Below are 13,055 nucleotides of genomic sequence, written 5' to 3'. Positions count from 1 at the left end.
CCTAAGCTGCCAAAACCTGGAAGAGAGGGAAGAGAAATGGGTAGGAAAGGAGAGCATAGAAAGCAGTACCAACATGATGAGGTAAACTTTATGCTTAGTGTCTCATTTAGGGCCCTAGCAAAAGCTTCTGGCAACTCCTACTTCTCATGCTACCTGTGCCCTGAAGGTTTTTTAAAATCCTGGAAAAAAATCTGAAGGCTGACAGTGTAGTGTGCTTGGTGAGGAAGGCTGCAGAAATATAAATTGAAGGAAGCCTTCAGAGAGAAGGCAGAAACCTGTTCTAAGATCAAGGAACACAAACAGACTGCTTATTATATCTGCATTCTGTGATCCCAGCATAGAGAAGAAAAAAATCATATCCACTTGAAAAAAAAACCATTAAATAATTCTCCTAATGGAAACAGAATGAAAACAGGATACTGCTGTAAAACATGTGAGAAGGGCAGCAGACGATGCTTTCAAGCAGAGCTAGTTTGCTGCTGCTTTTTGTGCAAACTGAGACATATATCATTTTAAACAAGAAAAAAAGGGAAAAGTTTCTCTTCCGAGGCAAACCAGCCTTGAAGTGAATGACTAAGCTATCAGTCTCTTGCAGTGTAGCTGGGATAACAGCTGATACAGAATGTGTGGAGAATTTTGTTTGACAAATATGGACTCATGTTATTATGAAAAGCAGCAGGGCATGATTTCATAAATCTATATGTATGAGAAGGGTCACACTTTCTCTTTTCAAAATATGCATATCCACATCCATTTGCATTTAAAGTCTAAGGCACAAAACTCTGAATATGAAATTCAAAATAAACCCAAGCCTTGGACTACTATGAAATCCCTTTTCCTGCCTGCCAGTTACTCACATGATAGACCCTTGTAAGTGCCTGGTGTGGTTCCATGTACCTTTTTGCTTTGTTTTCAAGATCACTGCTATTTAAATTTAATCTCTGTACTGCTCTCCTGTGTAGACTCTGCATCCCACTAATATCCCCTGCCATGATCATTCACCATCACTTCCACAGAGCACCACTTTTCACATGATGTCTCCACATTCCATAGGGTGATCAACTTTTCTCACTACCTAAATATTTTCCCCTCCTTTCTCATACAACTAACAATGCTTATTTTTCAGAAGAGCATATACAGTAATATCCTCATTTATTTTGTGTTAACACACTATGCTGTCACCCAAATTCTGGCTTTTTGGATAGGAAAATAATTTTCTCTTTTCAGGAACATCTCTTGGATAGAAATAATGTCCTTCCAAAGGACAATGTCACACAACACTGTAGCATGTATAGCAGTTACTTTTTTACTTGCATGTCTATGGTCTCCAGCTTGAGAAGTGTAAAGAAAGACAAAGGAGTATCCAGGCACCACTTGTCCCTTTCCCTCGGACTGAAATCTGGGAAGAATAAGAAAAGTCTGAGCTGCTGGGTGGGAAACTAAACAGTACATGCCAGTGCTAGGAGAACAGAAGGGAGGTAGAAGGGATAAAGATGAGGGATTAATCTTCTGTTGGTCTGTCAGTGCAAGGTGCTCCAGCACGGCTTGTGTGGCTCCCAGCATCCAGCACAAGGGAAAGAGGGATAGGAACAGCAAAGAGAAGGCAGGAGCAAGATCAGGTGGGAAGAAACAGGACAGAAACTGTGCAGGTCCTGCTTGAAAAAGGCCTAAAGATCATGAAGGGACTTTAGCCAGACTCTGCTCAGGCTGTCACCACACATCATGGCTCAGACTGGGGTTCTGGGAAAACTGCTCTTATACTGTGTCCACCTCTCCAATGCACTGCCACCTTCCTGCCCGTGCTGATCCATCCTCCTATTTCCTTTGCTGCCATTACTGCCCTTCTTCTTATTTCAGGAACTATTATTTGCACACAGAAACAAACAGAGGAAATCTAAGGACTGTCCTGGGCTGCTTCAAAAGAGGATGTCAGGTCAAGGGTCGTGATCCTCTCCCTCTACTCTGTTCTGCCAAGACCCCATCTGGAATACTGCATCCAGCTCTGGAGCCCACAGTACAAAACAGCCAATGATCTGTTGCACTGGGTCCAGAGGAGGGTCCTGAAGAAGATTAAAGGGCTGGAGCACCTCTCCCATGAGGACAGGCTAAGAGTGTTGGGGTTGTTCAGTCTAGAGCACTGCAGGCTCTGGGGAAGCCTTGTTGCAGCCTTTTGGTATATAAAGGGAGCTTGTAAGAAAGATGGGAACAGAGTTTTTACCAGATCCTGTAGTATCAGGACAAGAGGAACTGGTTTTAAATTGAAAGAATGTAGATTTAGAGAGAACAAAAGGAAGAATGTTTTGGAACTGGAACTACATGATCTTTAGGGTCCCTTCCAACCCAAACCATTCTACTGGTCTTATGATTTTAAGAAATTCCTGATGAGAGTGGTGAGACACTGGAACATGTTGCCCAGAGAAGTTGTGGGTGCCCCAAGACAAATCCATTCCCTGGACATGTTCAAGGCCAGGATGGATAGGCTTTGAGCAACCTGGTTTAGTGAAATATATCCCTGCCCATGGTGGAGGGGTTGGACGTGATGAACGTTAAAGGTCCCTTCCCAAACCATTCTGTGATGCTGATGACAGGTACTCAGAGCTCTGAGCACAGCTCTAACATGGCAAAGCTTGGCTGTGTAGCAAACAGCACCAAAATGCAGCACATCATGAATACCATGACAGACAACAGCTGTGTTCAACAAGATAACAGCACACAACAATTTGCCAGTCATATGAGTTCAGAGAAATGCCATTCATATAGGGAACAACCCTCTTTTTCTGTGGATTTGTTTCCTTTTCTTATACAATGCTCCCCACATCCTCAGACAAACTTAGCCCCATGGGTTTCAACTGACAGCACATGCAGGAAATGTCACTCTAGGGCAGCCTAAGGAATGCATGGCCTACCACACAGCTGAGAATTGTGAAAGCACTTGAAGTTGTCAAATGCAGAATACTCTTTTCCTCGTATCTCCATCCAACTTATATTATTCCACTTGAAATTTCTTTTCACTGTAAAGACATTTTGTCTTGTTGCTGTTTCCTCTCAAAAGAAAAGGAATTAATATATTTTTCTTAGGTTGTGACTGATCACTCTCTAATGAAATGTACAGTGAGCTCTAAGCTGAGCAATCTGATTCTTAAGGATGTGTGTTGCCCATGCAAAAGGATCTGTCATCCGTTTACTGGCTGTGACTCAATGGTGCTCATAAAAGTGAAGTTGCGGGAGCAAATAGATGTCATTAGAAAAGTGCCATTCTGCTCTCACATGAACACTGAATTCCCTCTTTGTCTCTGAGCTAAGCAATTCACAACACAACTGTTTGCTTTTTTTGCCATAGCAACATTATTTTCCTGTGATCAGTGCAACAGGCCCTCAAAGTGTTTACCAAGTGTCACAACACGGGAGACACGTGGCACCTTTTTTCTTTCAATGAAGCAAGAAACCCAGTGACTTTGACCAATGCCTTTGATGATATGTCACTCAGAAGAAGAGACCACACCTAGGAGCAAATTTTGCAATTCCAGGAAGCTACTTTTCCATTTGTATTTTAAACCTGTTTGACTGCAAATAGATTTTAAAAGAAAAAAGAAAACAAGTGAAGAAAGATACTGGCCACAAAGGACATAATTAATAAACAAAAAGAAGTCTGGAGCGTGTGATACTTTAAACTAAAAATACATAAACCTCCCCGCCAATCAAAGAGAAACAGATCAAAAATCCCCCAAACACAAAAATATAACACCCAGAAAGGAAAACCAGACAAGAATGGCAGTCAACTGCCTTTTCCAAGTTAAAGGAAGCAGTGAAAGTGAGGAACCCAGGATTGGTCCCTAAAGTATTTAAAAGCAGACTATGATTTTCAGTGTCACAGTGTCACACACTGGGAAGGAACAGAAATGTCCTACTGAGGGGCAGAAGTGAAGACCAGGATTAAACACGCAGACTTAATCCCCAAACTACTGAAGGCACTCAGTTTCACGTATCTGAGCCTTCACCAGAGCAGTCATGGTTGAACATATGCAAAACTATTTGCATTAACTCCTCTAGACACTGTGATACAACAAACTGAACCCATCGAGTACTGGGCTCCCTTCTGAACACTGGTTTACAATTGGAGATCTCTGAAATTTGCAGCTTGCCCCAAACCATGGGTCTTGTCCCTGCTGCCAGTGCTTTTATGCATTTTATATCAGATAGTTGAAAAAAGCAAACCCAAGAGGTCCAGCAAGGTTTACACAGTAGCCACTGCAGAAGGCTGTGCCCTGTCCTTGATGAGCTCCTAGACTCTTCCTGCCTGCTGTCCCCTGCCTGGCCATAGCAGGCAAGGAGAAATGCTGCTTATCCAGGGCAAGCATTCACCTGCTCCTGCTGCGTTGTTTTGGACAAAAAAATGAGTTGAAACCTGGCGTTTCAGTTCCTGGAAGAGCACAGCGACAGCCAGGCAGTTGTGCAAGACTGGAGAGTACCAAGCTGCCCGTGGTTTGGGAGGAGTGATCTATCCTGCCGGGCTTTGTGCAGTGATGCTGTCAGTGCGCGTCACTTTCGCCAGGGGCATGACTAATGCTGCCGGCTACTCTGCTGCCTGGGGAGTCTCACTGCGGCCCAGAGCTTCTTATGGTCTGTTTAATTTAGACTTCAAACTGAGCATAAAAATGCACAACGCACATCCTTGCAGTCTGTATACACCTCAGTTAAAGCAGAAGCTGCGGTAGGATCACAACTCCTGCTTGCCTGAGTCTGCAGTGACATCCTTGGCAAGTGTAACCTCCTGTCCTTTGCTAAAACTACTCTCATATGTACTATTTATCTCAAGCTGAGCTAAGAACTTTGTCTCAATAAACGATTTTTTTTAAAAGGCATTTGAACTTCAAAATATTTGGTCTGGGATGAACCCAAAGCAGTGAGTGGTTTTTTTTATTTGTTCACTGAATCAAAACACCACTTCTTAGAATGCTCAATTCCCCAGCCACACACACAGACAGTGAAAGACAGGGAATGCACAGGAGCATGAATACAGTGACATTACTTAGACAACCCTGGAATCTAAAGAGGACCAATCTTCTTACAGTGAACCACATTATATTTAACTTGAAGAACCAAACACTGAGTGGTAGGGAGAAAGTTTGCAGGCTGAAGGTAGACAATTCAGACTTGGATATGGTTTCCTGGAATATCCAGAATCCATATAACCAAAATACATGGATTTGAGTATAGCCTGAGTTCTGAGTAACATAAATTCTGTGACGATATAACTTCAGGGAAATGAATGTATCACTTATGTCCAGACGTAAAACATGTGCAAAACAAAGCTCTGACATCCTGCACGGGCCAGTTAACTTTACGCAGCCAATAAGTTAATTTTCTAAAATCCATGATCAGCATAATAATGTACTGTACTACAGGAAAGTCAGCATCCTTCTATTTCATACTGATATTTTGATAGCCTTTGCACTATATTTGTAATAGACATAACATGATGCCATATTTTCTTATCAGCAGAGTCGCATCAAGAAAAAGAAAGAAGGCAAAAAGAGACTTGAAATGGCTCACAAAATATTTTCTGCTTCAGGTTTTTCTACAGAAAAAGGAATTTTTCTAGAGAAAGGGAATATTATCTGTATCCAGACTGACGGATTTAAAAAACAGATCCCAAAAGGTCATTGCAACTTACAAGAAAAGAAAAGTGCTGTTAGTGATGCAAACAGTGACCCCTGTGTCTCTGCCTGGCTGCAGAAGCACGAAGGATGACTTACCAGTGGCTACTCCCCACAGCCGCTCTTCTTGGAATTGCAACATCTGGTATGTAAAACCCTTTCCTTCCTCACCGATGAGGTTCTTGCAGGGGACTCTTACATCTTCAAAAAAGATCTGAGCTGTGTCCGATGACCTCATACCTAGTTTGTCTATCTTTTTAGCAACATGAATGCCTGAAGAGAAAGGTGTATGAGAAAGGCCACAAAAAATAGAAGCACTATGAATAAACACACTGTTTTCAGAAAGAAAAGTATGCAGATGTGAATGTATGTTCCAAGACAACAGTGAAACCTACCTTTAGGAAAAACATAATAGTATTCTGGAGTAAAGTGACCCAAATCCTATTTTAAAAGGGTTTTCTACTTTACTAAACCAGCAAATGAGAAACTTTTCATTATGTCCCCAGATAATTAATATTTACTAGTCATAATAATCTGGCTCCACACAGATCTTCAAACAATGCAATATTTATTTGTTTATGTTTGATTTTTATTTAGCATTATAATAAAGTGCTGAAATTCAATTTGGCAATATTTGCCAAGTGCCTGCACTGCTATGAAACAGTACACAAATATTCAGTAAGGACAAAAACAGAGCTGTATTTTAAGCTGCATCTAAGCATATTTCTCCTTGAAATCCGCTTCCTTCCCTCTCTTCTTTATTTATCCTCCCCTTCCTAGCTTATGCTGTTTTTTTCTGGCACAGTGATCACTCTGAGTTTTCATGTGTGTATGTTTGTGAGGAGGGTTTGCTTCTCCACAGACCTCTCTAGACAGCACTGACTCTGACCCCACGTGCATTGGTCTGTTGAAGATGAACCTGGTTCATTCAGGTCTGGCCACATGAGGGCTCAGCTACCTGAACCCTCAGGAAGGGCAGGACTCCTTCCTGTTGTTTGTTTTTTCATAGCTACAAGTTCTTCCTTGCTGTTGCTCACATGCAAGCATAGTTTACCCCTGTGCCATGAGGGTTTAACAGGCATCCACTGTTTTCTCGTGGCATTTCTCCTGTCTTCAGCTTTTATCTCCCTGTTGATATGCAGCTACTTCAAATATTCAGGGTGAAAGTCAAGAAAGTTTCAGAAGTAAAAGGAGGACAACAACCAGGCATAAGGATTTGTGCATAACAAGGTAATTACATCTGACAAGTCTTTATGTGTAGCAAAACAGTCCTCCAGCTCAGCATATGTATCTTTGCCAGAAAACCAAAGCTTTTTACTACTCACACACATGTTATTCCAACCAGCTTTGTGATGAGGAGGTATTCTGTTGTTATTTTCCTCTTTATTCTTTTTCAGTCCTCTACTACTCTCTGGCATGGCTCAGTAGAAGCTGGTTGGTCACCACACAGATTGTTCTGGTCCTTCTGTACTTGTTTGTATCTTGCTATTCTTCACAGCTTTTAGAAAACAGCTCTTTCTGAACTAATACAGACATCTCACCCTTTACTCACAGGAGGCCTTCAGACATATGAAAATTACTTTGGTTTTGTAGGCAGAAGAAGTTGGCAGCCATTTCCTTCAAATTTACTCTCTCTGGCTGCACTAAATAAGGTTATGGAAATTTTCATCTCTTCACAGAGATGAAATACTGACAGTATTTACAAATGCCAAGACTTCTCTGAGAACAATATTCACACAGACTTCCACAAGTTCCACTCAAGACTTTTTCTCCACCAACCAATCTGTAACCAGATCATGTATTAGGAAGACTTGCTTTGATATATGATCAATGTAGGAATAAAATCAGGACAGAGGTATAAAAATTCTTGACTTTTGAATTGAAAATTATCCAGCAATTTGTACTCAGTCAGCCAAAAAAACATTTGTGGTTTGTTTCCATATTAAAAACACAGCTAAACAACCACGCACTGGGAAACTTAGAAGCCCAGATGAAATCTGGAACATTGTTTCCCATTGGAATACTGCTATTTGGTTTCCTTGTGAGTTGCAGAGATCATGTATGGTCTAAAGCCAACTGGCTTTATGTAATCACTGCTCCTCACCCATATGAAGATGCACTTACTGCTCTTGCTAGTGGGTGGTTTAAAAGGACTCTTCTCAAGAAAGCACAACTGCTGCCAGTTCATTATTATATTGCTAAATCAATCCTGTTGTTGACTTCCCAGATCCACATACAGCAACCACTATTGAAGAAAGCTCTTACAGGCTTGGTTAGTGAGCTAAATGTGCTGATAATTTCTACCAGTAATTCTTGCAGACTGGGTTGAGTGTTCAATTTTCCTGGGTCCAGCAGCATCCCACTTTGTCATGCCCTACCAGCTTCACTTGCTCTTAAGTGATGCTTCTCACCCACAAGGACACCAAGCTGCATCAGTCTCTTCTGAGGCCAGCACATGCTTTACATCGTGGAAGACAATCATACATAATCATCTCTTTGGCCACTATGGGGGCATCAAAATCTCCCTTCATGTAATTATCTTCCTTCTCTTTCTAAGGGGTACTACAAATGAAAAATGACCAGCAGCGGTAGAAATTACTGGTCCAGATAACTCCTGGTGTTCATCTGTATTAAATAAATTATGCACAATAACTCACAAATCTGAATTTAATAAGGCTAAGCGCCTGACTTACCAAAATCACTCCAACACACATTTGAGCTACTTGAACCAGTATCATTGAGACGGATTGCTATTTCTCTGCCTGGGCAGTTCTTCCCAAGTGTCTTTGATTTTTCATTTTCTCCCATTCCTCCAGCCTTCTGACAATCTCTTTTATTTCCTGTATTCTATCTTGAGAGAAAGGCAGTTGCTGTCTCCTGACACCATTTAGTGCCATTACAAATGGAAACAGACACACTTTAAATTGCAATCCAAGAAACACGCTCTTTCTCTTTTCATGGTTGCTCTACTCCTTATTAACTCCTCCTTGCAGTCTCCCCTAGAGCTCTCTGAGGACTCAGAGGACAAACCAGAGGACAAAACAGTTACCATATCAGGGCTGCAAGCCATTTGTCTATATACCTTACACACAGACATTTTTCAACTTACTTGATTCTCTTTCATTATATGAAAAATTCTGGTTTTTTAAGACATTGTTATTGTATGACAAGTATTCACCTAATTTGGATATCTACTGTGGATCCATGGTGCTGTTATCCAAACTTCCTTTATGAGAGATGCATCCAGCAGTGTTTGTCAAATCTAGACCATGATTTACTTCAGCCCAGATTAGAGTGTATATATACCTAAAATTAGAAGAAGAAAATCCTACTTTGTCTATCCAATTGTTGAATTTAATTCAATTGTTGAAATTAATAATTAATTTTAAGACTTGGAATCTTTTTCTCTCTCTTTTTTTCCCAACCACACTATATAAATACAAAAAAACCTTAGATTTTTAGCAAAAATACACCACAGATCCTTCCTTACCCAGCCATAGAGGCTGGTGCCTGCAGAGTCAGATACAACACATTTGCCCTCCATTGCAGTTGTTTTTGAGCTTTGACACACAAATATCCACAGGCATTTGAGAGTGCATCATTCTGTGATGTCTTCCAGACGCTTCCTGTACAGCCTTGGTCTGCTGCCCTCCATGGAGCACAATCTTTAGCAGACAGACATCCTTAGGATGTATCAAGCCAGATGAGCTTCCTAAAAAATCTCACTTCTGATATGACTCACCCACAGAGCACAATCAACAGTCTTAATACTTCATTTCAAAAGGTCGCCAGTCTTGGTACTGTGACCCCTTTGGAGATAAATATGTACATCATAACAAAAGAATTAAAACACATGTATTTTGAGGAGTGCAAATTTTCCTCCTAGGAAGACTTCCAGACTTCTGCAGATCAGAATAAGGTGTCTCAGATAATTTTTCTGCTCTACATCTATTTAATGCAGGTAAAGAAGGTCTGTGTGTAGGCTGTGAGAGCTAACATCTCCCCTCTCCTAGAGCTATGACAACTCGTGTATTTTTGGAATAAGCCAAGTAGCTGAAAACCTCTAAGTCAATTTCTGTGTATTTTATCTGCCACTAACTATGGGTCAGCTGCTTTGTTATTTTAGGAAGATTGATCTCAGAGAAGAAGTACTGCATTTGCATTCTGACCCTTCCATGAAAAATCACAAGAAGAACTTCATTTATTTATCAGCAGATGGCTGATAAGTGAATTTACCTGGAAATTCAGAGCAATTCTGGCTGCAAGTTACATGTTTGCTCATCACTTCTCAATAAGAATAAAGTTCACAACTAGTGAAGAAGCTCAGGTCTGTCTTCCATGAGCTCCCATTCAAAGCTTCTCTTGCATGAGAAGTGGTTCACTCAGTTCACTCAGAACCTGCTTGATTCCCAAGACAACTCACTTGCTTGACTTACTCCATGATTAAATTCACTTAAAAGACATTCCCTTAAGAAGCCCTCATCATCCTCTTTTGCAACACTGGAGACCTGGGTTTTGTTCTAATCCATTAAGTGAACATAGAGACATTCACTTCATTGGTATGGTGGTGTCCCTACATGTGAAATGCCACTAATGGCACATACTTTGTGTGTAAAATACTCTGAATTGAATGAACAAAAGAGCCCTGAGTATAAATATCTTATATATAAATATATTAATATACATTATTCTAGATTTAATAACTATTAAATTGTATTAAATGGTGTATTTGCATAAAAGAAACATTAATTAAAAATAAATATTAAATAGACTATATATTATAGTGCATAAATTAATACAATGCATATTTTTAAACATTAAAATGAGTCAAAACTGAAAAGGTTTAATAACTTTTGAACAGGTGTCAGAACTGCAAAAGATCCCCACCAGCACAATCTTAACTGCATCCTCTCTGGATGATGTTCTTTATGCATACAGCACTCGTGTATTCTGCAAGGTCCGAAGATTGCTCAGGAACAGACACTGTGTGGATGTACCACTGAAACTGGTAGCCTTAACTCAGGAAGTATTTCTTCCATGTCCTCACCTGAATTGCTAGTCTTTTTCAAAACCAAATCCTTGTTTCCAGGATATTTGAATCTTTCACTCCAGCCCAAAATTAATTCTTAGACTATTTTTATAATTTAACTGGTAATAGTGCCCTGGTGAAACGATCCCTTTGCACAGCACAGTCATGAAACATTCTGAATATGCCTGCAATTCTCTTCAGCAAGCCCATCAGGCTTGAGAGGTATTTCCCAAGTTTGAAATCTCTAAACCCTTTATCATTTTACTTTCATATGGTTATGAATCAGGGCCATGAAAATGTATCTGAACAACTCCTCTAAATATATTTTTGGTTAAACACCTTTCCTTCTTGTATTAGGCATATTAAAAACACCAATAAAATCAAATGAGAAGACAAAGAGTTCTGTGTTATTACCAGGTAGATTCATTGGCAGACATATGAGAGACTTATTTTGATGGGGAGGTCCTTTGCTGGTATTTGCCAGGAGGCACATCCAGTCTGCCTGGCTCCCAGATGTAATCCACATTTTACCACCATTTATGACATATTCATCGCCTTTTCTCACAGCCGTTGTCTTGATATCTATTTCAAAACACAGGAAATGAAGGGTTATTCTTGTGAAGGACAGGTATATTGGTCCAGATATGACTGGCAGGGTCACTGCCTTGCTCTCAGACAGAAAACTATTTGCTTCTCCCTCATACTCCCCTATCCTATAACCCTTCCAGGACATAAGACAAAACAGTCTGGAAAACTCTTGGAAGGCAAGCCAGGGAAACAGGACCACTTCTCCCATATTCCTTTAAGTGGAGTCTTCCTCCCAGCAGATGAGAGCAAACTTCCTCAGTAGATGTGGTGGTCAAAAACTTGGGAGAGAAGCATTTCACTGTGAGGTGATCTATTAGAGTTTCACTTGCTGTATACCTTAGTCCTGAGGAGGCCATTAATTCCAGAGTCATGACTTTAACAAACACAAGCCTCGGTATCTGTGAATGCATAAACATAAACCAACATGCACTTCCTGCATGCTCTTGGTCACCGTGCTGCACTACGTTCAAAGCTGCTAAACTACCGAAGGCCAAGTCTTGCAATGAGTGTCTGGACATGAAGGAGTTCTGAACACCTGCTATTTATACACCCTGGCAAAAAACAATCTTATTTTCATCTGCAACGGTTCACATCATGCTGCAAACAGTCCTAGCTGCAACAGACAGCCAGAAAGAATAATTATTTATCCTCCAGCAGAATTTCCAAAGGGCTCCCTTCTTTTCCCTGCAATCGAACTTCTCTGACAAGAACCCCAGCTGATGAGGACTCTCCAACAGTATGCGATGGTGTAAGAGAACCCAACCACTCCCAATAGCACGTGGGAATCTAACAAGGGTATGAAATCCATAAGAGATCATCCACTGAAGGGGGATCATAGAGGGGAGAGATCCATAGATCTTGGAGAGTAGGAGTCAGACAAGAAATGGAGTGGGCAGGCATGTTTAAGTAATCTGGTTACACTTTCATACACAATCACCTCAGTCTGCACATGCATGTTCTTCCCCAGGGCTCTAAACATAAACCAAAAGCAAACCCAAGTATCTGATCTTCATTTAGGAGATAAACTGGAACTGAGGTCAGCATGGCTGAAAATTTGTCTTATTAATGAAGGCACAGGAGAAAAATTATGGGAGAAAATTATATAAGGTATAAAATAAGGAAGTATGGGATATAGCTATGGCTAAAAGAATGTAAGCAAGGGAAAGATATTGTAATCATGTAGATAAAACCAGCAGACATAGAGGAATTCACTCAATAAAAAGACTATGGCAAATCTGTCCAAAGGACTCAATATGAAATCTGTATAATAATGAATGCCAAGATGCTTAAGTAATCTAAAGTACTGGCACTCATAGTACATGGACACAGACACTGGACACTCATATAACGGAGACTAAATAATAAATGAAGGACACAAAGCTGGAATAAGAAATACGACTGTACTGAAGTGGTAGGATGGGAGCATACACAGTGATTTACATCACACATCCATTTGTTATGGAACAGCTACTGAAGACATTAGATAGAAGTCCCATAGAAGGTCTGCAAAGGAACAATGAGAACTGTGATGTTACCACAAATGTAAATAGTTCTTGCAGGCATGGCGTCACAGGGACCTAACCACCCAAATACAGATTAAAGAATAAATGCCTTTCTAATGAGAATGTTCAAGTACTCCAGATTCAATTGTTCACAGTTTACTTCAAACACTTGAGAAACAACTATTTTATATGATCTTGTGAAGAATTGATTCTCTTTAATTAGAGATGATTAATAAAGATGATCAAATAAATATGTTTTATAGAATATGTTTAAAATAT

The 13,055-nt window shown here is 40.3% G+C and overlaps 1 protein-coding gene across 6 annotated transcripts in view; it reads right to left on the bottom strand.

The window, feature by feature from the left end:
* LOC100221885 (probable acyl-CoA dehydrogenase 6) overlaps positions 1-13,055 on the bottom strand; it is an 85,841-nt gene that overhangs the window by 18,640 nt on the left and 54,146 nt on the right. For 4 of the 6 annotated variants that reach the window (XM_072925541.1, XM_072925537.1, XM_030264674.4 and 1 more), the window contains exons 5-6: positions 11,101-11,268; positions 5,757-5,930 (exon numbers count right to left, since the gene is read on the bottom strand). The exons of 1 other annotated variant lie outside the window; for it this stretch is intronic. In XM_072925541.1, coding sequence (XP_072781642.1) covers positions 5,757-5,930; positions 11,101-11,268 — 342 coding nt within the window. The remainder of the gene's footprint in view (positions 1-5,756; positions 5,931-11,100; positions 11,269-13,055) is intronic. One more of the 6 variants, XM_072925538.1, reaches the window with a different exon arrangement.

The sequence above is a fragment of the Taeniopygia guttata genome, chromosome 2 (assembly GCF_048771995.1).
Source record: "Taeniopygia guttata chromosome 2, bTaeGut7.mat, whole genome shotgun sequence".
Classification (NCBI taxonomy): domain Eukaryota; kingdom Metazoa; phylum Chordata; class Aves; order Passeriformes; family Estrildidae; genus Taeniopygia; species Taeniopygia guttata.
Note: the sequence above shows the minus strand (reverse complement) of the source record. Positions and strands in the feature narration are given on the sequence as shown.